Here is a 24,728-nt window from a genome sequence, read left to right on the forward strand (position 1 = left end):
GTTGCAATGCTTTGAACACTGTTATAAACACAGGGTGCACACGTAAGTGTTTTTAGAAGATTTCTGGCTAAGAGCAAATGCCCTTTTAAGTCCCAAACCATAGACGAAATTGCACAGCAGAAAGAAACATGCGAAATTTCTCCAGCTGAGTGACTCCTGAGCCTTTTCCCCCCAGTACTGGGTGACCACACAATGTCACATATATCTATTACTTCACAAAAACTTCCCAAATCACCTAAACATCATAGGATCCCCCTCTCTAGTTACTTCCAGTAATGACAGTTCACTGAAGTACTAAAAAGGAAACAAAACAAACAAATACAGAAATCTCACCATAAACCCACCCACTTAATTCAATGCTATTGTCAAAATAAGCTTTTTACCTTTAATGTAAAATGATTAGTGAAAAAATTAACTCAGTATTAGGGCATGCTATGTGAAGGAAAAAAAAATTCCCTTGAATTTGTTTTCTGTGATTCACCACTGCATTGACAGAAAGCCAGAGACAGGACTCCTTGGCCAGGTCAGGATCAGAGAAGGATTTATTATTTCAACAGTCCAGTCAACTAAGCCAGTTAATAAACAGGCAGAAGCATAACATAAGACCATTTTAATCAGACAGGAATGAAAGCACCTGCTGAAAGCATTCTGTTCTGCTTACCATATTGTCTCAGTCCTTGGTTTCCTTCCTTCTTTCACTGCCATTTCTGTTTTCACATGACCACCCAAGATGATCCACACCAGGGAAGTTAATCAAACTAAAAGTTGGAGAAGGAGGGCGGGGGGGAGGGAAATAGTTTTCCCCAGGACCAATTTCCTCATCTGCCTGGCTATGTACCTATATGAGTAGCAAACACCAGCACATGGGAGAAAAGGCAGAAGAGGGAAACTGCTCCACTCTGCAGCAGGAACAGGTTCCTTCTCCACAGCAGTGTCTCTGTTGCACTGGCTCAGTTTTTTGCATAGCTGCAGCCAGGCTGTAAAGCAGAACAGGCAGATCACATTAGATAGAAAAAGTGGTGTTTTCTCCCAGTTTTTTGGACTGATCTGTTCCTCAGTCTGTGGAACTGCATCACTTATGTACAACTACTTTGACCTGCTGTCCTCCTCTCTGAGGGTTTTTTCAGCTTCTGCAATTCTGTAAGAGCAATCCTGGCATCCAACTGCTTTCTTTCCTCTACCTTTTAAGAAACAACAACAACAACCACACCACCAAAAAAAAAAAAAAAAAAAAAAAAAAAACCAAACAAACAAACAAAAAAAAAAACCAAAAAAAACCCCACCAAAACAAAATAAAACAAAAAAACCCCACATTTTTTTGTGGAGGGACAGAAGGAGAAGCACAACTTTGTCTGGAGCTGGATAACTTCAGTTTGCCTTTCAGCACACATGTGCCAGCCTGTAGGCACACTGCTGCCAAGCAGAGTGCACAGCATGCTGCATCCCCCTTCACCTGTCGGGATGCTACTGTAGATCCTGTCAAAATATTTCCATATTTTGACAAAATATTTCCATATTTTGACAAAATTTCATCAGGATTATTAATTCCTTTTACAAAGTAAACAGAAACCAGCTAGCAGATTCAATATAATGGAGGACAAAAAGAGTAACTGCTTTTTCTTCCCATTATTTCCCATAGGATCTATAGTTTCCCATTAGAAACTATGACAAAAAAAAACAATTTAACAAACTAAACTAGCAATAATATGTGAATAATATAATAATAAACTAGCAATAACTGTGAAGGCTGGATTAAATTACTTTTCAAATCATTATTTTGGTATTTCTAAGTTCTCTACACCATTAACTTTTATGTCCTTTGTCAATCCCATTCACCTACCTCCTACCCCCTTTGCCTATTCTACACCACCTTTGCATTATTATATGACAACATCTGAAACTAAAAACTTGGACAAAAAAAAACCCTGCAACAAATCAATTAGAATCTGTGAAGTACAGCTAAAAGAAAAAGCAAATGGATCCTCAATAATAAAAATTATTTATACAGCCAGCCTCTCATGGTACAGCTTGGTCCTCCTTCGGCACTACTGCTACAGCACTGATGTGAGTAAGCACAACTCGTGATGAAAGAGGCAACAAGATAAAAAAAAAAGTGCAACTCTTCTGGGACACGGAGTTTGCAATTAGCAAATTGATAACACTTTACAAATTGATAAATGTAAAATAAATACCACCACAGCAATATTAATAAGTACTAGCAATACTAATATGCTGCTGCTCCTAATAATCCCTTGGGCTGCACTCCCACTACGTGTAAGTCTCCAGAAAAATTATTTTCCCTTCCCTTCCCTAACTGGGAGAGAAATTGCCACGAGCTCGTTGTTCACAAGAGGGATGTCCCTGCAAACAGTCAAGGGCTGCCATGACCCTCTGTGCACTCTCCCAGGTGGAGGCTGGTTGGCAGGAGGCTGCTGCAGGGACACTCTGGCAGGCAGCACACAGAGCTGGCAGCAGCCGCAGCAGCCCTGCCACCCTGCCTGTACAGCCAGGCCCCCTTGCCAGCAGAACCCTGCCTTGCTCTGGGAGTGACAGGCAGGTGGGTGAGTGCCCAGTTCCCGCTGCACTTCCCAGCTGGCTTACAGCCACCCCCAGAATCCTGCCGCAGTCTGAGAGACATGAAAATATGTTTGGGTACCAGTGTCAGGACATGACTGTCTACTGCATGTATAGGACCACAGCACTACTAGAAAACAAAGAAAAGCGAGCTATTATATTTTTTCCATTTTTTTTAACCATGGAAAATTAGATAAAAGTCTATTTCCATTCTCTGCAGAGTAGTTCTACTTGGCAGGCCATTCAAAGTCTCTTTTTTTTTTTGCCCCTGGCTTTAAATATCTGCCAAATGTCAAAGAGCATAGATTTGAAGTTTTTGTTGCCTTAATCTTAATAAAATTCCATTTATGGAAATTTACTTACCTTTGCTGCATTTACAGTTCCAAAAAGTCAAATTTACCTTATTAGTCAATGTACTTCAAAGAATTTCTTACAATCAGACCAAAAATATTTTGAAGTTTTTCCTTCATAGAAATAAGTATTTTGTGCTAGTGCTTTTTTTTTTTTCCTCTATGTCTCCTCCTAGACTTGTAAAAATGAAGTGAGCTTTTACACATGCTGAGATGCTCATTTAAAGCTCTAAGAAGATCAGGCTGTTGCTTTAATGTACAAAATAACAGAGATCAAAGTAAACTTTGTGCTCCCTACAGAAGATAACACCTTCAGCTACCTTATCACAGTATCTGCACTGAACACATTGGTTAGAAAAAGAGTATTTTCTTAGGGTAGTTATTAAATTGACAGCTGAAGTTAAGTGATACCACGGCATTATGGCCTCATGACTTACTGATCTGCACACAAGGGGAGAATCCTGACAATGACACAGAGCACAGGCAGCACTACAGCCAATGTGAATTTACACACCTGGTAAAGCTCTGTCTGCATTGACTGGTTAGCACACATGTCAAAGATTCATGGCCCTAACAACATCCCCCACGCAGGTCACCAATTCTGAGTTCGCCTGCAAGTATCTCAGCTGTATCTCCAGGTTTTGTGTGCTGGGATGCACACAGATCCCAAACTTGGTCTTGAGAACTTGCACTTGCTACTTGTGCAGTACTTGGTAGTACTTCCAAAGTAACTTGCAGACCACAGACTGAGATTTCCCACTCCAATTTCCTCACCAGTTTCATCCTTTCGTGCCTACCCCTATGGAGAACTCACAGGGAACCAGTCACCAGGAGAACTAAGCACAGGTGTGCAAGACTGTAAGTTGGTCTAGTCCAGACCACTGTTTTGTTCCAGAGAAATCATGGGATGAAAAAAAGCAAGCAAAGAATGTCCAATATATCAATGCTGACCAAGCTCTAGGTCCTGTTCAAACCACCATTAGTACTCCAATTTGGGTTTAAAGCACTTCCAAATCAAACAGCAAGTGAGTGTGTGTGTGTGTGTGTGTGAACTGTAAAGAGGACAGAAGCCTAAATCCAGGTGGAAACCTGCATTACATGTGCAGTTCTGGTATACCTTGTGTAATACCAGGAAATTGTAGACAGGTTTCTTTTAGGCCAAGTCTGAATATCTTTCCTTTCCACATGACTGACAGAGATTCATTGCTTTTTCTTTTTGCTTAGGTTGGTTGATTTGTTAGGTTCTTCTTGTTGGGGTTTTTTTGGGCCCAATAATTGGGATATTCCTCTCCCTGTCTGACACCTTTTAACTGCAGAAGTAACAAGAAAACCCTTAACTTCACTGTCTTTAAGCCTATCAGAAAAAATAGCAGATGTAGCACATCTGTTAGTGCGAAAGAGCATTGAGGAAAAAAATACAATTGCTGACCTGTGCATCTGTCAAAAAACAAACTTTTAGTCAGTAAATACAACATTCTGTCTTATAATTAATGCTATCATGACACTAATAAATCTTTCAGTGCTAAAGTAGTTTTTATGTCTATTAAAAACCAGAAAAACAACTCCCTTCACAATCAGTGGAGGCTTTATCTGTTACTGTCATACACCAGGGTCCACAGAGGACTGGTGGCAAACACCACATTCAAGGACTCCTGGATCCATGAGTCACTAATCCAGCACTGGTTTCCTGTGGTGTAAGAGACAAGGTCTTTTGAAAGGGGGAGATGCTGGATTGCTTTGGACTTCAGCCTTCTCAACCTGCTCTGAACCACTCTCGGAATCAACACCATTGACTACAATGGAATACTGGTGAGACCAGACTTGTTAACTTATTATCAGGCATCTGTAAAAGATGAACGGGAGGATTTCTCTAACCAAGGGGAGCACCCCAGAGAATGAATGCCTGAAGAACAGGGACTCCACAGTGCTACAGCAAAAGAGACCATGAAACCCAGCCAAGGCCAAGCCAACACCACACAGGTGTGCCTGTGCAGCAGCACAGCCCAGGGCTGGAAATATTAGCACCTCAGAGCCGACAGGCAAAACCCTCAACAAGTGCAGCTGCTGCTGATGGGAGAGAGCTTTTGTCAGCTCAGTTCACAGCTCTTAAGGTGGTAGCTTTAGCATGTCAGTGGCAACACCTTGGTATAAATTTAGCACTAGGAGTTCCACAGAGCGCACAAGACTTAGGGAAACCCAGGTATTCATGTCCTCTCTCTCTTCGCTCTCAGCTGCAGCTTCCTCAGTTACTCCCCTCCCACCCCCAAAGAGATCCTCACTCCTAAGTCTGCATTTCACCTAATTTAACCATTGAGCCACAGATCACATGTTTAGGATGTAACAGTGACTGTAGAACAAGGAAGTGGCAAAATATAATCTTAACAAAAAACCTCAATAAAAAAATAGAAAACCATAAACAGAATTTTGCAGATACTTCATATCTAGTGTCCTAACAAGCCATAACACTCCCTCTTTTCTCAAGTGTAAGTAGGAACACTAAAAACTCCCAATCAAGAGCACAGAAAAGTTAAAAAACACCTAGGGACCCATAGTTATGGATTTCACCGTGTTTGCATGCAGCATTCTTGCCACATATATTTAAAATACAGCCAAAATACACTTTTAAATACAAAGCAAGGCTTTAAGATGTGGCTTTTCACACAACCTATTAGAGAGCATGCTTTTGAAGACTGAGTGAAGAAACGCCAAACCCTCAGCTCATGACTGACACATTTCTGGCCTACAAGGGCAGAAGTTTCTCCATGAAAGCAAAAAAATTTATATTGTGGGATTTTTGGTAGTACTCTCTTTTGTATTACAATCTATATGTCTATAACTAGAATATAATTGAGTCATAAAGTGTGCCTAGGTACTCCAGCTGGCCAGAATGTGAATTAATTCACCAGTCCATAACTTCAGAAATCTCATCATTACACATTTCCCTTTAATAAGAGCAGAATTAACTTAAGAGATGGGACTCCTGCTGATAGTTAAAAAATTTTATGGATGCAACAACCTTAAAGTCATGTTTAGCCTTCATCTTGAAAATGCCATCAGCTGCAGGCAGCAAAATTCAGACTCTAACGGGGAGGTTCTGGCAAGAATTCTGGAGCTAGTTTTAAAAAGTGCTTTATCTCTTTCTTAAAATATTATTTTCTGAACATCCTTTATGCTGGAGATCAGGAACACTAGGGTATTAGTTCTGCAGACCTCAAGTGTATCCTGGCTCTACTTGCCCTTCTATTTAACAAAAAAACAACCAGCCAACCAACCAACAGAACCCTGTCTACTGCATTGAACTTATGGTTCTTAACCTAGAAGATAGCAGCAAGAAGAAAGCTTAAATAGCATCCATTAGACTGCAATTCACAAAACATTTCTATTTATTCTCCCCCTCCCTTTCATTTACAATGCCTAAACCTTCTGCACAGCTATTACCTCTTCCATCTACTAGGTCTTGCTGCTGCCTATTAAACAGAAGCAGTAAGACAGAGTTTTTATGTATTTTTCAGTGATGAGGTCCCAGCTACACACTACACAGGACATAAGTTTGCAGCTTTGAAAGAATCCAGCCAACCAGTGGGAATGTGGCTTTGGACAAGCCAGACTAATAAAATGTAACATGTGACAATAACATTGCCTGTTTTATCCCTGCTGGCTGGCTGCCACCACATCAAAGAACTGAGGCTCTAACGATGACTATTTTAATGCCACAGTTATGTAAGAAAAGGAATCATATTTTTCAAACTCCATTGCATTTAACAATTGGTTCATTATGTTAACGAAGCATTGTCTATGTATACAAGTGCGCCAGTGCATTGAATTATATCCAGTGCACTAAAAAATTTGCATTATTGTTTCCAAGGTTATTCTTGCTGCTGAACAGCTTTTACAAAATAAATAAAAGTAAAAAATGGAGACCTTTCATTAGTCCAACAAAGGAAATGGAAAAAAAATCACATAAAAATAACAGATAAGATTTCTTTACCAGCTCTATTAATAATATTTTCACTATGTTTATATGCCAGTCAGCACCTGCTTTACAAACAGCTTCATATTCAATTTTGTGAAGCTGAAATATGACAGGTACAACAAGGAGCAATAAAACTCCAAAAGCATCTGTTTGGCACCTAAACATTGATTTTAAGCAAGGCCTACCTTTAACAAATTGTCTTAAGACAGCAAAGTGTTTTTCAATTCTTTTTGAAAAGGTAGCCACCTTTTGGTTCATCCATCTTTGGGCAAGTCTTCCATCAGCAGCAACTGACATCCTCCTTCAGAGTGGGTGAGATACAGCTGCAGTGGTCAGCCCAGAGCGCTGGCTCCTTCTCCCATCTGACAGAAAGGAGCTGCTGCTCCTTTCCTGCTGCAAATCCAGGCAGGGAATGTTTTTATAAGTCAGTGGGGGTTTTTCTGTTGGTTTTTTTTTCCTCTCCCCATGAGCTGCTTCATAGTCCTCTATCTTCAAGAAACTGCTATCTTGTCAGCTGTTAAAGGCACTGACATTTCCCTTTACTATAAACTCAGGATGTGCAATAACATTGAAAATCATTCATACCAAAAATCTTTACTAGTTCTAGCTACTGCAGTACCATTACACTTTCTGGGTAAGAGTTCATATAAATTTGCAGGTTTGTGGGAAGGAGGCAAGAGCCTCTTTCTTCCTTCCTTCCCTTGAGAATTAAATGCCTCAAGTCAGAGTCTGGAGCCAGAATGAAGCACAGAAAGTGACACTTCACAGTACGGTAAGACAGTGAGACATCAATAATCCTTTCTTGATCACTGCTTGAACAATGCTGGTGCTCACTTAAATTGCATACATTTAGACTCGTGATGCCAGGATTGTCTTGGTATACTGCTATTACTAGTGACAGTACTTGCAGAAACTATATCTATTCTTAGGCTACACACATGGCAGAAGTGATGTGCAACTTTCTTTTCTCTAATTAAGCATTTCACAATCCCTTTTGAACTTCGTTTTTCCCCACAGTTTAAGAAACACTGCACTGAATCAATTAACAAACCCCAATGGTCCATATTTAGGTCTGAAACCAGATTTAGGTTTGAAAGCTCCTTTTAAAAAAAACAAAACCTTACTGGTGACCTTTTAATATGCAGTGAAGTACAATGACTTCTATAAAGAAGACAAAAAAAACCAACCACAATTAAAATGACACTGGCAGAAGAGAAAAGACAACTTTAAAGAGACTCTTAAAAGATAAATTTGCTGAGTAAATCTAAACTTTAGAGAGAACATAAATGTAGAGCAGCCCATGGCTCATCCATGGCTGCATTTCTATTAACATGAAATTGTCATATGAAAATGCTCCTGTAAATTTTGCTCACCATATGAGATTTGTGCTTTGAAAAGAAAACACAGCTCTCGTCCTCCCTCCCGCCCCCCCCCCCATTTCTTTTTCCTAATGTAAAGATTCACATCTGTTAATTGAATCCATGTTTAATGATCTCATAGGTAAAAGCAAACCTGGAGAAAGAGACTGTATGGCCAATTTTAATTATAAACTGCTCCTTTCTATAGGAAAGCCTTGTTTACCTCCAAGGCTGAGGAAGTTCATCCCCAAGCTTAGAGAAATCTGGTTTTAGTACAACTTGTGTTAAGACACACGAGTGGATTTGAATGGGATAAGCCAAAATAGATGTCCCCAAATATCCATCTTGTGCCTCTCATGGAAGCTGCTTCTCCTGCAGCAGGAACAGTGTAACTGTAAATCCACAAAGTATCCAGGTAACCTAAAATGAGCATTGGCTTACCTAAAATAATTTGTGCTGTAAAAAAACCCCAACAGCTAAGAATTATACATAATGGGCACAAATTAAAGCATGCAGGCTTTCACTGAACACAAGAAATAACACCCTCTTATGAAATAGCTATTTCTGGGACAATCAAAGAGAAGACAGGATAGACTAGCCAGCATCCTGGTTCACCTATACAGACCCTGTGCAGTCCTATTATTAACATCTTCTAGAATAATCATCCAGAAGAGTGAAGAAAAAGATAACAGACAGTCAGCATCTACCATTCATTTTTCCCCAGACTGCATTGCTAAAAAGCCCACAAAAAGATCCCAATGCAAATTCAGACACCAACTCATTTCCATTCCTCCCCTTATATGACAGAAAGACTAAAGCATGAAAGTTCAATGCTACACACAGTTCTGAAGCCACAATCAAATCTTCATATTAAAAATTAATTTTGGGCAGAGTTTTAATATTGCTAGTACAGATTTATGGAGGAGGGAAGAGTCTGGATGCTATATTTCTAATTGATAATTGAGAAAAATTATGGAATTGGGGGGAAAACCCAAATAAGCCCCATGTATTCTGTAAGAGAGTAACTGAATTCAGTCAAGTTCATCTCTCAAGAAGAACATGATTTAAAATCAATTCTAATCCATACAGGCATCAGCCACCTGTGAGGTTTACTGCAACTTAATTAATTCACACCTGGTAAGAGAGACAGGGTAGTAAATAAGAGACAGTTTTGCCCTCCTTGTTTAAAGCAACTTTCCAAGAAACAAGCACTTGTGAAACACTGACAGCAAGTAGTACATGTCAATGTACTATTGAAAATTTTCTTTACATTCATTGGAAGCAGACACAGAGGCTAATTCCAAAAGGCACTTAATTATATATTAATTTTTCTTGCAGAGAATCTCTCTGAGTGAGACTAATTTTATATGATTAAATTTAAAACCACCACTGGTGAACCCAGGTTAACAAACCTATAGAAATGAAGTGGGAAGCCTCAACTTGAAAAGGCTCTGTGCCTCCTGAAGTCCAAGTTGTCAGAAGTCACGCAGGGGAGTGTGAAGTTTAATAACATTTGGTGGGAAAAATACTCATGAGCTCTTTTAAGGCCAACACCTGCCAGCACACCACCATTAATGGTTCTGGTTTCACAGCGACATTTCTTCACTTTGAGAATATTTTACTCTCTCCATTACTAAGCAAAACATGCATACACGCAGCAAGTAAATTAGGATATTGTGCAACTGAATGTAAATAAGTGCGTCCAAGTATATGCAATAAGTAACCTTAAAAAACCTCCCAGATTTTCCTTTGATTTCTTATACAGTATTTGAACTTCAGTTTTTGGAACAGCCTCAGTACCCTGAAAGACAAAACACCTGTGTCATGCTACAGTGATGGGGTTTTGTGGGTTTTTTTTAAGTAATATTATAGTGCTGTTCATTTAAATACTGTTTTTCTTCATGGTAAGAAAGAGAAAGAAACCAGTATGGGAAAGTTTTTAGGATTTTCTGAATATATGTCAAATGGTGACTGAATGAGCAGGTCCCACCTGGGACACAGGCACTGGCTGCAGTGTCTGGTCAGTGGGTAAGTCATTTATCTTTTCCGTCTTCCTCCCCTTTATCATCTCCGACAGCTACCCATCTGAGGGATGAATCATCTCCTCCACTACAGCTCTTCTACTGAATAGCTGCTTTAAAGGAAACGGATTGAGGAAAAGTTAGCACTAAGTGAATCAAAAGCAGAGCTGTGTGCTCCAAAGTATGTATCACCCTATGTATTTTCAAGGTTCATTCCCACATTGCTTCCAACCTCGAGAAAGGTAAATATGCGTGTTTGTGTGCATGGGTAGAAAGAAGGGATGTTTCTTTCCCATCTTTCCATGTCAGAAAGGGGAGGGATGAGACTCTCAAACTTCATTCCCTCATTTCTATTTCTCTCTGCATCAGGAGCAGGCTGCTGTTAAAGTTTTCTCCATTTTGGCCTTACTTTCCCTCTCCTTCCTCCTGCTACCCATAAAGTGGCTTGAGGAAGCTTGCAGATAACTTGGCAGGCTGTGTTTGAGGAGTTTTACCCAATATAATTCTGCATTGATCTTTCTTGTCTCCTTCAAATCTTACATTATAAAATGAAAAACAAGGTACTAGGAAAGTAAGCTAATATTACAGATAAGGTATGAGGGTTTTTGGAGAGTTACTTTAAGCTTTTTGTAAATAAAACCAAATAATTTTCATATTATTTTGCTGCTGTTTGAAAGGAGACTTCATACTATTTTTTCAGTTTTGTCCCCACTGTACTTGGTTCATCATGACTAACATGCATCTTTCCCTGAACACAGTGTGCAGTGTCTACTATTTGTTATATAAGAAGAAAAAAGTAAAACATTCTTCACTCCAGAAGGCAAAAGATTTCTATGCTTATTGAAAAATTTCAGCATATGAAAATGGAAAAGCATGGCAGGTCAAAAAAATCAACCTACAAAGTTTGATTTCACTTGGGAACTCCCTTTTCCTCTAAGGGGGCCTTCAGAATGCTTAAAAATCATACTGCTGTGATCCCAGCCACCCTCTAGGACCATGTTTCTTTAAATTTCACACAGAAATTTCCAAGGCATGTGCCACAAAAGAGTTAACTACAAGTGAAACTCATTGCACTGCATGAAGATATTACTAACCCATTCCAGTAATACATTTTCAGTGTGAATTCAAATGCTCTCTTCTCCAATAGACCTTTATAATGTACTGAGTCCCCAGACACACCAGGGTCTAAAGCACATTATAAAATGCTTTTCTTCACTCTGAATACTATTTACAGAAATAATAATAATTCTAACCAGGTAACATGTTGCAGGATTTCAAAATGTTAAGGGTAGGCTGTTAAATATTAAAGAGATTGCTTTTAATATTAATACATGGGCCACACAAACAATCTCAGAGAAGTCCAGAATATAAAACACTGCCCTTGTATAACTTGTTTTGTTTGTTTACCCCCCCACCACAATTCCCTAAAAAGAGTTTTTAATTCATAATTTTGAATTTGTTAATTTCTATACACTGCCTCCAATCCGTCCACGGGACCATTGCTTTAGAACTAACCAGATAAACAGAACAACCCCTGAGATTCCTGAACAGAACTACAAACGTCCTCCTGCTCACAGTGCATCACTTCTTAAGTTCCAAAATCTGCACTTGCTGCAGCCATTCAGTATGATTCTACTCCAAATACAAAGCACTGACAAAAAATTTGAAGACTTTCCAACCAGAGGTAAAACACTACCACAATCTAACAGTTGAAGAAACTAAGGCACAAAAGTATTAAGTGGGTCACACAAGCAGTAAATGCCTTATTCAAGCAGCTGTTCAGAAAGAAAAAGCAAATGAAGAAACCAGCTAAAGACATCAAAAACCTTAAGCAGTAAGAGAGGAAAGAGGGCTACACCCCTTATAAAAAACACCTTCTAACCCACATACATTCACAGAAAAATGCACATGCATTGAAGTAAATATAAATGCAGAAGAGAACATGCAAAGAACTTATTCATGAACAGGGCCAACTCAGCACAGGTACACAGGCACTTACTTGATCTATTTCCATTAACTTGGGGAAGGCACCTGGCCATTCAATTGCCACCTTCACTATATCAGCAGGAGGGGGCATTGCGACGATGCTGTTCTTTGGAGCCAGTACAACTGGACACTGCAGAGAGCCTCTCTCATTCACACCTGCAGGGAGAGAAAAAAAAAAGAAAGAAGAATATTACAGCAGTTCAGGCAGAACTCCAGCACTGCCGCTTCAGTCTCCTACGTTTCCCCTGGCTGGGCAGATGGATGAAAATGTATGTGTGTATGTATGTGCAGGAGCAGGAGAATGGCACATATTACAGGAGCAAGCACAGGACACAACGCCACGACACGCTGCACAGCTCGACAGCCTGTTAGAAAGATGGCTGAAGCACTGATATGTACTGTGAATAATAGGCATGCATTAGATTTAAATAGAAAAACTATTTTTAAATATTATTAAATATGCTGGTGGGGAAAAAGCGACAAACTAGAGAAAGCTCCTGTTACAGTGTCACTTCTGGAGTCCCAGGGAACGTGACCAATTTGGCTAATGCTGGCGCTTCAGGAGAAGAGATTGCCCAGGAAGTTATGGCCAGGAAACACGGTTTCTTTTAACTATAGCAATGATCTTCTGGGTGTTCACAAATAGATCACTGCACTATAGCAACCAGTATGTCAGGAAGAAGGCAGAACACACAGCAGTTTCCACATATACATACACACACGCACACACACATCCTCACCTCACTGATCCAGAGATACCCACATATAAATACTTTTTCATGGTACATCTCAGACACATGAATACACAAGGATGTAGTGTACATTCACAGTGACATAATCAGCTACATAACACGTCATTATTCTGCAAGAATATGAATATCAACAGAATCTCGTGTCAAATAGTGCGAGCTGTGAATTTCAGGGAAAGAGGAAAGGGGAAGAACCAAATCCTCAGGTTTTGCAGAATTTAAGTTCTGTCTCTTCTGACTCATCAAACTTTATAACCTTCCAACAACAACAATAAATGTTTATAATGAGTGTGTAGTGCCTCTCTGGGCTTGCAAACAAAGCTTCTGCACTCCTCTCTCAGCTCGGTGGTGGCAGGACACCCTCTCTAGTAGCAAAGCTCTGCCGTGCTCAGACACAGCAGCCCATGCACCCTTCTGCATATGGGAAGGTTCCTGCTGGCTTTGCCAAGCCCTCCACAACAACTGTGGTGTTTCCTGCATGCTCTGCTGAGACCCAGCAAAGCGCCATCATGTACCACAAAACAAGAGAAGCTGTAGAAATCCCCAGCGGTGCAGTCCCACTTCTTCTTACAGAAAAAGAGAAGGAAGTGGCGAAAGCATGGAGACATGTTTGCACATTCATCCTTTCAAAGAGCCAAGGCAAGAGAGGAGCTGGCTGAGTATACCAGACATCCAAAGACGCAAACAGATACGGGTTAAAAAAGGCTTTGATCACCTTCAGTTGCTGTTTCAACTAACCTGGTCTAATGACCTTTCTTCAACTGCAGCAGAAGCTGGAGCTCAGATCAGTCTGAACAAAACTGTGAAATCATCTCTTTAATGGGAAACACTGTACCTTTGCCTCAGACTACTTTTATAAGTGGGAGCTCATCCAGCCTTGTGGATGTCTCCGTTTTTCCTTCTTTCTTGTGTCTGCTCTGAAAAGGCTCAGTTCTCTGACTCTGCAAGCCCTGCTACATTCTACATAAGGCTCTCAACACACAATATAAAAGCAATTTATGAACTTTAACACTCCAGCAATTTATTTCCAACAATGGCAGTTCTGACGCCGACAGGATCGCACATCACCACAAAGCAAAGCGCAAGGCAGTAAATGAGACAATGGACGGTCTATAAATAAGACTGGATTGCAGGAAGAGCCTTGAAAGACTAAACAATGTGATTAAGAAACACTGTGATATTGTCTACATTTGGTAGATGTTACAGGAACAGGGAATGAACACAATTAAAGCATGCAGCTGGCTTGCTGCTCATTGAGAAAATCAGACATTTACTTTTGGCTGTCTTCTACCCTGTAGAGCCTTAGCAGATGCAAAATTCCCACAATTTCTTCCCAAAATATCAAACATCCACCATTTGCATCTCCAGCCAGTGGTCCCCTTGCTGTGCAGTGCATTGGCTGAATCTACCAGCCAAAAAAAAACCCCAAAAACCAAAAAAAGTATTTTTGGTTATCTGTTTTTTACCATGTTTGAGTCAAACAGCTACTCAGAGGTGATACAACATGGGAGAGGGAGGAGAAGCGAGTTCTCTTGGCAGCAGTGAGCTGTTAATCCACCTCAACAGTCAATTGAAACTGAGACCTTGGCACCTTCTGCTCCCACACTCACAGTGAGAGTGTTTCCCACCTCCTCAGCAGCGCAGTCCTTGATACTCTCAGCCCGACGATGTTTTGGTATTAAGCTGTCTGCAGTGCTTAAGTGGGGCTGACTCACCCAGTGCCTGACCGACAGGCTACTCCCTGCATTCCCTGGCTTGGCACCACATCCCTGGCAAGAGGGATGCTGGAAGCCTCTGCCACAGCCTGAGTTTGCTGGCCACAACACAAAAAGAGCAGCAGCAGCAGCTCCTGCCAGACAAACTTGACTGAGGATGGCTTCAGCTGAGTAAGCCTATATTTTCAAGAATTTTCCCCCATCATGCTTCCCCCTACACTTTTAAAGAAAAAAATCATCTGTAAACCACATGTCTAAAGAGATAGAAGGTAGACAGATAAAAAACACAGAATCCACCTATTGCACGGGCAAGCACAGTTTCTTTTGACTGAGAAGTATCTTGTGGCCCAATACCTTCCCTCCAAAATTCACCGTAAATGCTGTAGAAAAAATACTGATTCATGACCACTGGCTCTAAGTACAAAAGTAAAACAACATTACACAGCAATAAATTTGCAGAAAACTTCCATTTTCCCATACATATGAGGGCATTAACCCCCATTTTGCTGTAGCAAGTTGTGGGCTATCTTGACTCACACAGGAAGAAAGGTTTAAGAAAGAAGAGTCAAGGAAAGCTGATGTTAAGTTAATCAAATTCAGCTATGGAAAATAAGCACTTACATTCCAAAGCAAGGTGCAAGAGAAGTCTGCCACAGCATTCAGCAGACAATTTCATTGTGACTAGTTTTAATGTAGGCTAGCACAGATCTCCTACATAATTATAATTATTACTATACTTGTGCTTATACAGTCATAAAACACAAAGCAAAATGGCAGATCTTTAACTAATACAAATGGATGTAGTCCCACTTCTCCCACCAGAAGACCAACTCAAAGATAACAATGTGGTCTAAATGCAGAAAAGCATAAAATCATCACTTGGTTTCTGTTTCTCAGTGGCCATCCTAGCTAAATGTGTTGACTTCTTCTTTCCTAATTTATATTCTTATGAATCCAGTGCAACATACAAAAGATAATTTCATTTCATTCTACCGACGTGGCAATGTCAGAAACAAATAATTTTTCTTTTTAGGTTTTTTTTTAAGGCCAAAATTGATGTTCAGTTGTCATCCTAAAACCAGGACTGTAAAGAAAATTCTAAAACCTACAGTGCTGACTGTTCAAAATTACCTACTATTTATCCCCATGGTACAGTGTGTTAGACACTGCCCAGCAAAATAAGGAAGGAAGGCACAAATCCTGGTTTGAAATGGTTCTAATTTAGTAAGTAATTTTCATTATGTGCATGAAGAACTAGAACTGTTTTCAGCTGCTTTTTGTTATGCCAGCAGCAGTCAAACAGTGAAAAGGATAGGGATGTCACTGAAGGGTCTAGTTATGGAGTTTTCTCAAATACAATTCCTTTTTCTCTCCCAGTGGGATCTGAGAAGCACTGACATGTAAGAACAACTTTCCAATTCATTTTTTACAACCTTTATTTTCAAGGCAGCAACTGAAGGCAAGCAGGACACATGTGCAGGCATGGGTGTATGAAGGGAAGGAGGGGGTCAGAGGAAAAGGAAGGCAAATTCCCATTGTTTTCCCTAACGCATGCAAGGAGATGTAACCCGAAGAATGTTTAAGCAACTTACATGCTCAACAGCACACTATTTTATAATTTGAGGGGGGAAAACCACAACCAAAGCATGTCTACCACTTGAACATACTTTCTTCCATTAACATGATTTTGCAGAACTATAATAGATTATGCTGTTAAAGTGTCAATTTTGCAATTTATTGCTATTACCACATGCAGTTACATTTATGCATTTTGACTATACTATGAAGGATTTCCTGTGGTTTACTAAGTCAGAGTAATAAACATCCAAGTTGGAAATCAAAGTATGTTAAATTTAATGTAAAAATGCATCAGCACAGATATGCAAGCTCTCAATTTACCTGCCTGGCTCTGAAGGATGCATTCAGCACAAATGTCAGTAAAATATATTGAATTTTCCCCTTCTACCTATGCACTGCATGTGGAAAAAAGGATTTTATTTGTGCATGAAATTAGTTCCTGTGGAACTCTTTTTTTTTTTTTTTCCAACTAGTTTTGCAATTTCATTGGCACTTTCCATACAAAGACCTCAAAGTACTTTAAATAACTAAGTTATCAGAACACATCTCTCAAGAAATAAATTCTATTCTTACTGCACAGACAGAAGAAAAATGCAAGGCTAATAGGAGCTATATGACTTGCAGCTCTACTCACAAATGTAAACAGCAGCCTAGAACAGCTTATTTCTTCTTTTACAGAAGAGAGGCAATATTCAAAGAGCAGGCCAGGTCATTTCACAAGCAGCTCGAGTAAGAAAATTAACGATTAGAAAGTGACTGAAGGAATGCCACGTGCACTTGAGAATTTAATAAAACAAAGCATGTGTTTCTCCTGCCTGGATAAAAGGCAGCACATACAGCACCTGGAGCTGGCACAGATCCTGCCACCCCCTGACATGGGCAGGTTTTTGCATGGCATTTCTTGAACGTGATGGGAAAGCAGGGCAGTGAGGGCAGCAACGCCAAGCAGGATGTGGTGGATGCTGGCAGGGGGCTGAGCCCTGGTCAGGCCCACAGCAGGACGAGAGGCACAGCTCCCTCTGCTCAGCACCTTATGTAAGGAACCACTTCTTGTCAAACCTCATCATCTTCCTCCACTTCGCTCCTGCCGCCCCAGCAAACAGAAACTAAGTGGCAAGTTCAGCTGGAAGGTCCCTTGGGGACCAAGTCTGATTAACGATCTTAGAAAGATAATCCAACACTGGATTAATATCCCCCAAGAGAGTTATTTTTGGAGTTAAACTGCATGACTGAACAGCTGAGTCTAAGGAGCTGTAAACATGCTCTACCATCTCTACAACAAATGAAAACAGGGCAGAGAAGCCAGGGGGCTGGATGTATACTTTGTGTACATAAAAAGGCTTTCATGCTGCCTTTTTCCTTCTTATGCATTCAGTGCTATTCCCCACTGAACCAGACAGGAGTCAAAGGCCCAGCAGACACATGTCAATAAAATCTGCTGATGTTTTGACACAAATGGAAGATAAAGCTGTACAGAAGCTATGAGCTATACTCCAGTAAGGGATGATAAAAGAGCAGTGGTCTCAAAAAGCAGGCAACCTGGGTGGGGGTGCTACCCCTCTGCAGCAGCCACCAACACTGCAGGAACACCTGATCCCCCTCAACTGACTTCCATGGTTCAGAGCAGTCCATCAGCTTCCAAAGAGGAACATTTATTTGATGCTGAACCCTAAGTCTGCTGATTCATAAAGCATCATTAGACCAGGAGTGAAATATTTAATATTAAATGTCAAAATGAGCTTTGGACTCTTCAGGTTTAAATACACCACCCTTCCTCCCCAAGATATGTGGACACCTAGAATTTGAGATTTTAGGATTATGGGTGTCAAACATACAGAATGGGACAGTTTTTGCCACCGGTAAAGCTGTCCAGGAAAGACAACTAGTATTTGTGTGGTTGTCATCTAGCTCATTCCCAGCTTTCCCATAACCTTTCTTGACAATTTCATTCAAGTATTTTCTCTATCCACAGTCATCTTGTTCCTCTTCCTGGGAAGCATTTTATATGGTTGAGGTTTCACTATGTTTGACAGGCCAGACCAGTTTCAAATAAAGCACTCTTCAAAACTAGAGAGTAAAAAAGGCTTTAAAGAGTGCTTCAAAAGAAAAGGTGGAAGAAAACAAAAAGACTGGGTGTACTCAGAATATAAGCAAGAAGACTGTTTGGTCTTGCTTTTAACAGACATATTGAAGCATATCAGAAAAATTTGGGTACTTCTTTAACATTAACTCCCCCACTTCTTGGAAGATCATGCTCCTTTTACTAAGGAACTCCTAGTTACATGTCTGTAATTCATAAGAGGACGAAAAACTTCGTTTTGATTACTCAAGTTTCTATTTGAAATTTTGTGCCAATTTCATTAACTCACATACACTCAGTCAGATAAAGATGTTTGTTCACTAAAGACATTAATATCTGAGCTCTTCAAACTAGAGACCAGGAAAGTATCAAAGTTGAGCACTCAAAAGACAATTCTAATTAATTAATTAAAATACTAATTTTAAAAATTTCATTAAAAACTTTGATGAAAGCAAAATGCACCACCACATCCCCTACACCAACAGCAAGCAGGCAGTGAAAGATCCAAGGCTTCACAAAAAAAAGCATGATTTTTCAACCATGCTGAGTACCTCCTAACATACAAAATTTAAAGACCATGGCAGGTATCTAGTACAGAAACAAAACAAAATGCTACTCTGAATACAAACTATAACTTAATCTACTTAAACTTTTCACAGTTTGTCGGGGCTTGCCCACTTCATTTGGGGTTGTTTCTTGTCATTTGGCTTGACTCCAGATATTTCTAAACTGAAGCAAGTAGCAAAAAAATATCCCTTAAAATCCAGTTAAATATAATTTTCTTTTCGTACCTCTCAGGGTAGTCTTACATAAATAACCTGTGAGGTAGAAAGGAAGTAATGGGGAAAATATAAAACCTCAGTTTCAGCCAGTGGTCCTACTGTTCTTAAAGAGTTGTAAGTTAAAATCAAAGTTCTTAGCATAAGAAATTTGGAGGGCAGAAGAAAGGAAAAAGGACATTGACACTGGGAAACAAGAAAATAAAGCAATGCAAAACATTACAGCTCAAAAGGATGGAGGAAATTGAGTTTTTTTCTTTGGGGGAAGGGTAGCAGGTAAAGGGGTGGTGCTTTTTAATGTTTAAACTAAGCACATTCCAAAGGAGTCCCATGAAACTGAGAACTGAAAAACTTTATTACAGGCTGATTGAAAACAAGCTGAAAAGAAACAGAGAAAGTTCATCAAAAGTGCTGTGAATGTTGAATAAAACACAGTTAAGGGTAAAAAATAAGAAAATATTACATTCCTCTTTTCAACTACTAGCATGATCTGGCTATGGTACCTCATACTTTCCTGGCATTTGGATAAATCAGGGGGCTAGAAAGGACACCAAAAAGAGCATCTTAAGTCAAGATGATAATACAGCAGAAGCTGAATCAAAACAAGGATGACTGGCTATATCCCAAAGGAGATAACAGATACAAGAAGATAAGCTCAAAGTTGGGGAAAGCCTGAAACTTCCTGCTGGAAGGAAGATGAAGCAGCAGTATAAAAAAACAAAGAGAATTTGTTACCCTAACAATGTTTATTATACATCCAGAGGAATGAATGGAACTGCTAGGAAGTTAGCAGTCAAATGGAGGAAGAGAGGGCAACAGAGATGTGTGAATGTTAAAGGAAACAACCAAGTTAACTGACAGCACAGACAGGACGTTGAAGGTTGAAACAAACAGCATTATTTTCTAATGTAATCATTCTGCGTAGAAAAATCCTACGAAAAAGAGTAATATTGATATTCCACAGTGCATAAGCATAATACTCATCATAAGTAAGAAAAACAGCTAAAGAAAGGGTGGATACTTCTTGCAAGTCTGGGGAGGGCACAAAATTTTGAAGACAGCAGCCTTTTGTCAGGCACTGACACAGCTCTTCAGAGATGTGTGATTTTGAATGCCACAGTATAAGAATCATAAAGCTACTAGAAACTGTCCAATGGAGGGCTGTGAAGAAGGCGAAGGATCTAGAGGGGAATTCATATGAGGAGTAGCTGAGGTCACTTGGCTTGCTCAGCCTGGAAGAGACCTCACTGCAGTCAGCAGCTTCCTCTTGAAGGAAAGTGGAAGGGCAGGCAGATTTCTTCCCTCTGGAGGCCAGTGAGAGGACCCAAGAGAATGGCATGAAGCTGAGTCTGAGGAGGGTTAGATTGGCTATTAGGAAAAGGTTTTTCACCCAGAGGGTGGTTGGGCACTGAAGCACACTCCCAAGGGAAGTGGTCACAGCACAAAACTCTGAGTTCAAGAAGTGTTTGAGCAGTGCTCTTGGGCACATGGTGTCACTCTTGGGGTGCCCTGTGCAGGCTAGGAGCTGGACTCAGTGATCCCCGTGGGTCCCTTCCAAATCTGAACCTTCTATGATACCATAAAAGATAACAAAAAACAAGAGAAGGAAAGAAACCATCTGTCAGTAATCTTGCAGCTGAAATACTGCAATCCATGCATCAAAACATCTAACAGACATAATGTCCCATGTTTTTCTGACTTCCCAGCACTATACAGTCTCTGAATCCAACCCTGCAGGCTCCTAGCTCTCTGTCAGTTTGCTCTTATTATAGTCACAAAGAATAATTTGTCCTTAACACTTGTGGACTTCCCAGTGCTGCCTCTCTGAAGGACATTCAGCAAAACTAGACAGCATATGGAAAAAAACAGTGATGGCCACTCAGGAAAAAAAATGCATGGCACAGTTAATATTAGAGACTTTGCCTATAGCTAACATTTGTTGAATAACTTGAGCTATTCTGCATTAAATAGAATGTCAAAACTAAGCCAGAGTTTTAATAGACATCATAAAACTCACTTTGGAAACAGAAATACTAAAGAACAAACATAGTCACATCCCAAAACAACTACTGTGTCGGAACCCAAAGCGTCCCTCAGACACTCTTGGATGTTCTGAGTCCAGGTCAGAAACATTTGAGACCCTGGCATACAGCCGGAAACCCCTGTAGCTTTAAATTTAATCCATGAAACAATTTACCAACCTTGCAAGAAGAACAAGAAATCACAAAAGTTAAAATATAATAGTAGAAGTAGTCACAAAGTGAAAAAAAAATTTTTTTGAGTGCTGTACAGGGGGATTTTAAACCTTGTACAGAGGGGTCTGAGTTTTATACATGAGGGTCAGAAGTTCTAAAATAAAGAGATTTAGGTGTGCCCTGTCCTCCTCCTTTCTCCTTCCTATCCTCCATGTTCATAGTGATGTTAGCACTCACAGATTAGTTTAGAGTAAAAAGTCACTATTCAATATAAGTAATAAGCATTGAAGAAAAACTATAAACATTTAACACGTAATGTATAATATAAAAAATAGCACCAGCCCCCTGGGCAGTCAAAGAAGGTGTCCGAAACAGTGTCAGTGTGTGTGTGTACCTTTACCTGACCTACTGAAAGAACCGCAGCAGTTCAAGAAGAAAATCTTTTAGATAACATACAATAAATTACCTTAAAACCAGATGACTGAAGACTACTAAGTCTTTCTTTAAAAGCCCAAGTTTAAGAAGAGACTTTACCGCCTCCTGGGGTCACCCCAATCTAGGAGTGAGCCCCGTCACTACTGTGCATATGCCCGTCCTTAACACTGGTGCCACCCTGCTTTCCTGAGTACTGCTCAGTTGGTGTACCTGCAGGCCTGGAATCCATGTTCTGGGGACATCTCAAGGAGATATCACCCTCCTTTTTAATATGGACACATACCTTGGGGACGTTGTTTATAATTCTAGATCAAGAGGAGCTTGCATACCTGAACAATCATTTCAATTATACAGTCAGGTTAACCATAAGATCACTGTAAGGTAAGATACAAGCAGAAAGATAGCAAAGAACACAAGAACAGGGCAAACTTCAGGTTCACACAGCCAGAACAGAGATCGTATTTTGGATGGCTCCAACAAAACTTTTGGAAAAAATCTGACTGCAAGATATTAGCAGTGCCAACCTGCTCACCCAGCCCATTTCCAGGGGAGATTTGTCCTGCATAAAGCTTGATAAACTGCATTAAATGTGACACATAATAATGGGAGATGGGTATTTTAACATGACGCTATCCCTTACTCATCTCTCTACTGCAAAACTGTGAGCAGTAGATGACCCTGTTTGAACAGGGCAGTTGGCCAGATGACTTCCAGGAGTCCTTTCCAGCCTCCACCATTCTGTGATTCCCTAAGTACACTGATGTGTTGCCTCTAAGCACTCTTGAAGTCCTAGCCTGGCCATCTACATTCTAATACTGTGCCTTTTCTGTACTTAAGCGGGCACAGCATGAGCAAAAAGACCTGCATTTGTAGCAGGTTGCCTTCTATGCCAAAATACGATTCTTGCAACACACTAAAAGAACCTGTTACAACTTAGGAAAACAATCTCCATAACTCTTCCCATCTGGCATCCAAGAGCAGTCATTCAAAGAATATCCCAGGCTTCCATAACCTGAACAAAAATTTTAAAGATCGAGGTGGAACTTTACTTCTGACAAGAAAACTGCCATAAAATGTGTTTGTGTTACAGACTAATACATGACATTCAAGCACTGGGTACAATTTGTGGTCACCCTATAATTTTACTGCACTCTTTGTTCAACATTAAAATCTGCATGGCCCAGGGAAAGAGGAAAGAATGATGCAAACATCATCCTTTATTGGTTTGAGTCATAAACTCTAGGGAGTCATGCAGTTTAAGCAGCAGACAACGGTTGAAAAGCTTACTGTCTCTCCCTTTTAGCAGGGACAGCAAGACAGGTAATGAGTTTACTCAGAAATTACAACCCACACATGAACTTAAACCCCCATAGAATCTAATTTATGCTATCATGCTGGACTATTAAAAAAAAGGGAAGGGTGAAGGGGGAGAGAATAGCCACCACTTCAGCCACTGCAATTGAAGCTATACACAGGTGTTATTAATATCTATTGTCTTACTATTAGAAAAATGTCGCCTTCTTAGTAGTACATATGATCTGTTTCTCCAAGTCTCTTACATTTCATAAGGAACTATAATTTCAAAGGTTCTCTAAGACTCCTGAGATGACTAGAGCTAATACTCTGTCAAAAGTTGATGACAGCACAGTTGTGTTTCCCCATTGCCACGCTCCAGTTGAAGCTCCTGCTCCAGCCTCGCTGGGAACATACGGAGTTATGCCAAGAATGAGCAAAACACTCACTGTTTCCAAATTGGCTAATCAACGGACTGAGTGCTTAACCTCCCCACAATACATGCATGCAGACAAGCAACAAGCACTGAGGACTGAACAGTGCCAGCCACATTATTCAGCAAGACGACTTGTGGCAGTTTTCTTCCCAGGAGCCAGAACATCAGTTGTCACAGACGATGCTGCAACTCAATCAACTTATATCAAAACACCCATTCAAAATGAGCCAGCACTTGCTGTGTGATGCTTTACTATATTATCCTAAAAACAAATAAGAGTGCCTCAAATAACTCCTGCATGGAACCAACCAACTTGGTTCCATGGAGGAATTATTGCCCAGCACTTTACCTGCTAAGAACTTAAAATTGCTAACTGCAGAACAGGGAGACACTGGCAGCAAAAGGCAAAAGGACACTATGCTTTTGCTCAATAATAACATGCATACCTCTAACTTATAATGTAGCCCAAAAAATGGATCCTCATAACTCTTTCATGTTAAAAATATTGTATTACATATACATGATCCTGAGCCACCATCCTTACGCTCTCTAGTAAAGTAAAATTTTTCTGCTCCAAAAAGCTCTCTGAATGGCAAAGTCCAGTTGCACAGCAGATCTGATGTCTGCTTCCCCAGTGTCACAGCTTTGCCTCCCTCTCCCCAGTGCCAGCACTGGCACTTGTCCAGAATACCAGTTCAGAGAGATGGAGTGTCTAAAAAGTAACCCACAAAACAAAAACAAAGACAGATTTTCAGACAGATTAGCCCCTTGAATACGTTCACCATGCACTCACCGAAGCTTCAGGACCACAATAAGCAATGTGTAATGCTAAAGAGGAAAACAGGAATATAACCTGCTAATTTTAAACTTTTTCACCTGTGGAAAGTTCATGGCATACAGCTGAGATTCAATTCCATAGAGAAGAATGATGTAAAAGTATGCAATTACTAAGTTCATTACAGTATGTCTCATTAATTCAATGAGCCTGCTTTATAATTGTAACAGACATTAAAAGATTAAAGTATTTGGATTAAAGCCAAGTACATTTTCAGCACTCTGATGATTGCCAGAGTCTGTATCTTCAGAAATACAGAGTAACACCCCTTCACCAAGTATCCTGTGAGAGAAACCATTGTTTATCCTTCTTGCTTTCAGATTTGCTCCCAAATTAAATTTTTCCATTGCACTTGGGGGTGAGGGGTGGCA

General features: G+C 40.1%; 1 protein-coding gene across 3 annotated transcripts in view; it reads right to left on the reverse strand.

The window, feature by feature from the left end:
- Positions 1 to 24,728, reverse strand: part of ELMO1 (engulfment and cell motility 1) — a 302,773-nt gene that overhangs the window by 240,480 nt on the left and 37,565 nt on the right. For all 3 annotated transcript variants that reach the window (XM_053942149.1, XM_053942139.1, XM_053942157.1), the window contains exon 3: positions 12,276 to 12,418. In XM_053942149.1, the coding sequence (XP_053798124.1) occupies positions 12,276 to 12,353 (78 nt within the window). In that variant the 5' untranslated portion in view covers positions 12,354 to 12,418. The remainder of the gene's footprint in view (positions 1 to 12,275; positions 12,419 to 24,728) is intronic.

This window comes from Vidua chalybeata, chromosome 1, assembly GCF_026979565.1.
Source record: "Vidua chalybeata isolate OUT-0048 chromosome 1, bVidCha1 merged haplotype, whole genome shotgun sequence".
Lineage (NCBI taxonomy): Eukaryota > Metazoa > Chordata > Aves > Passeriformes > Viduidae > Vidua > Vidua chalybeata.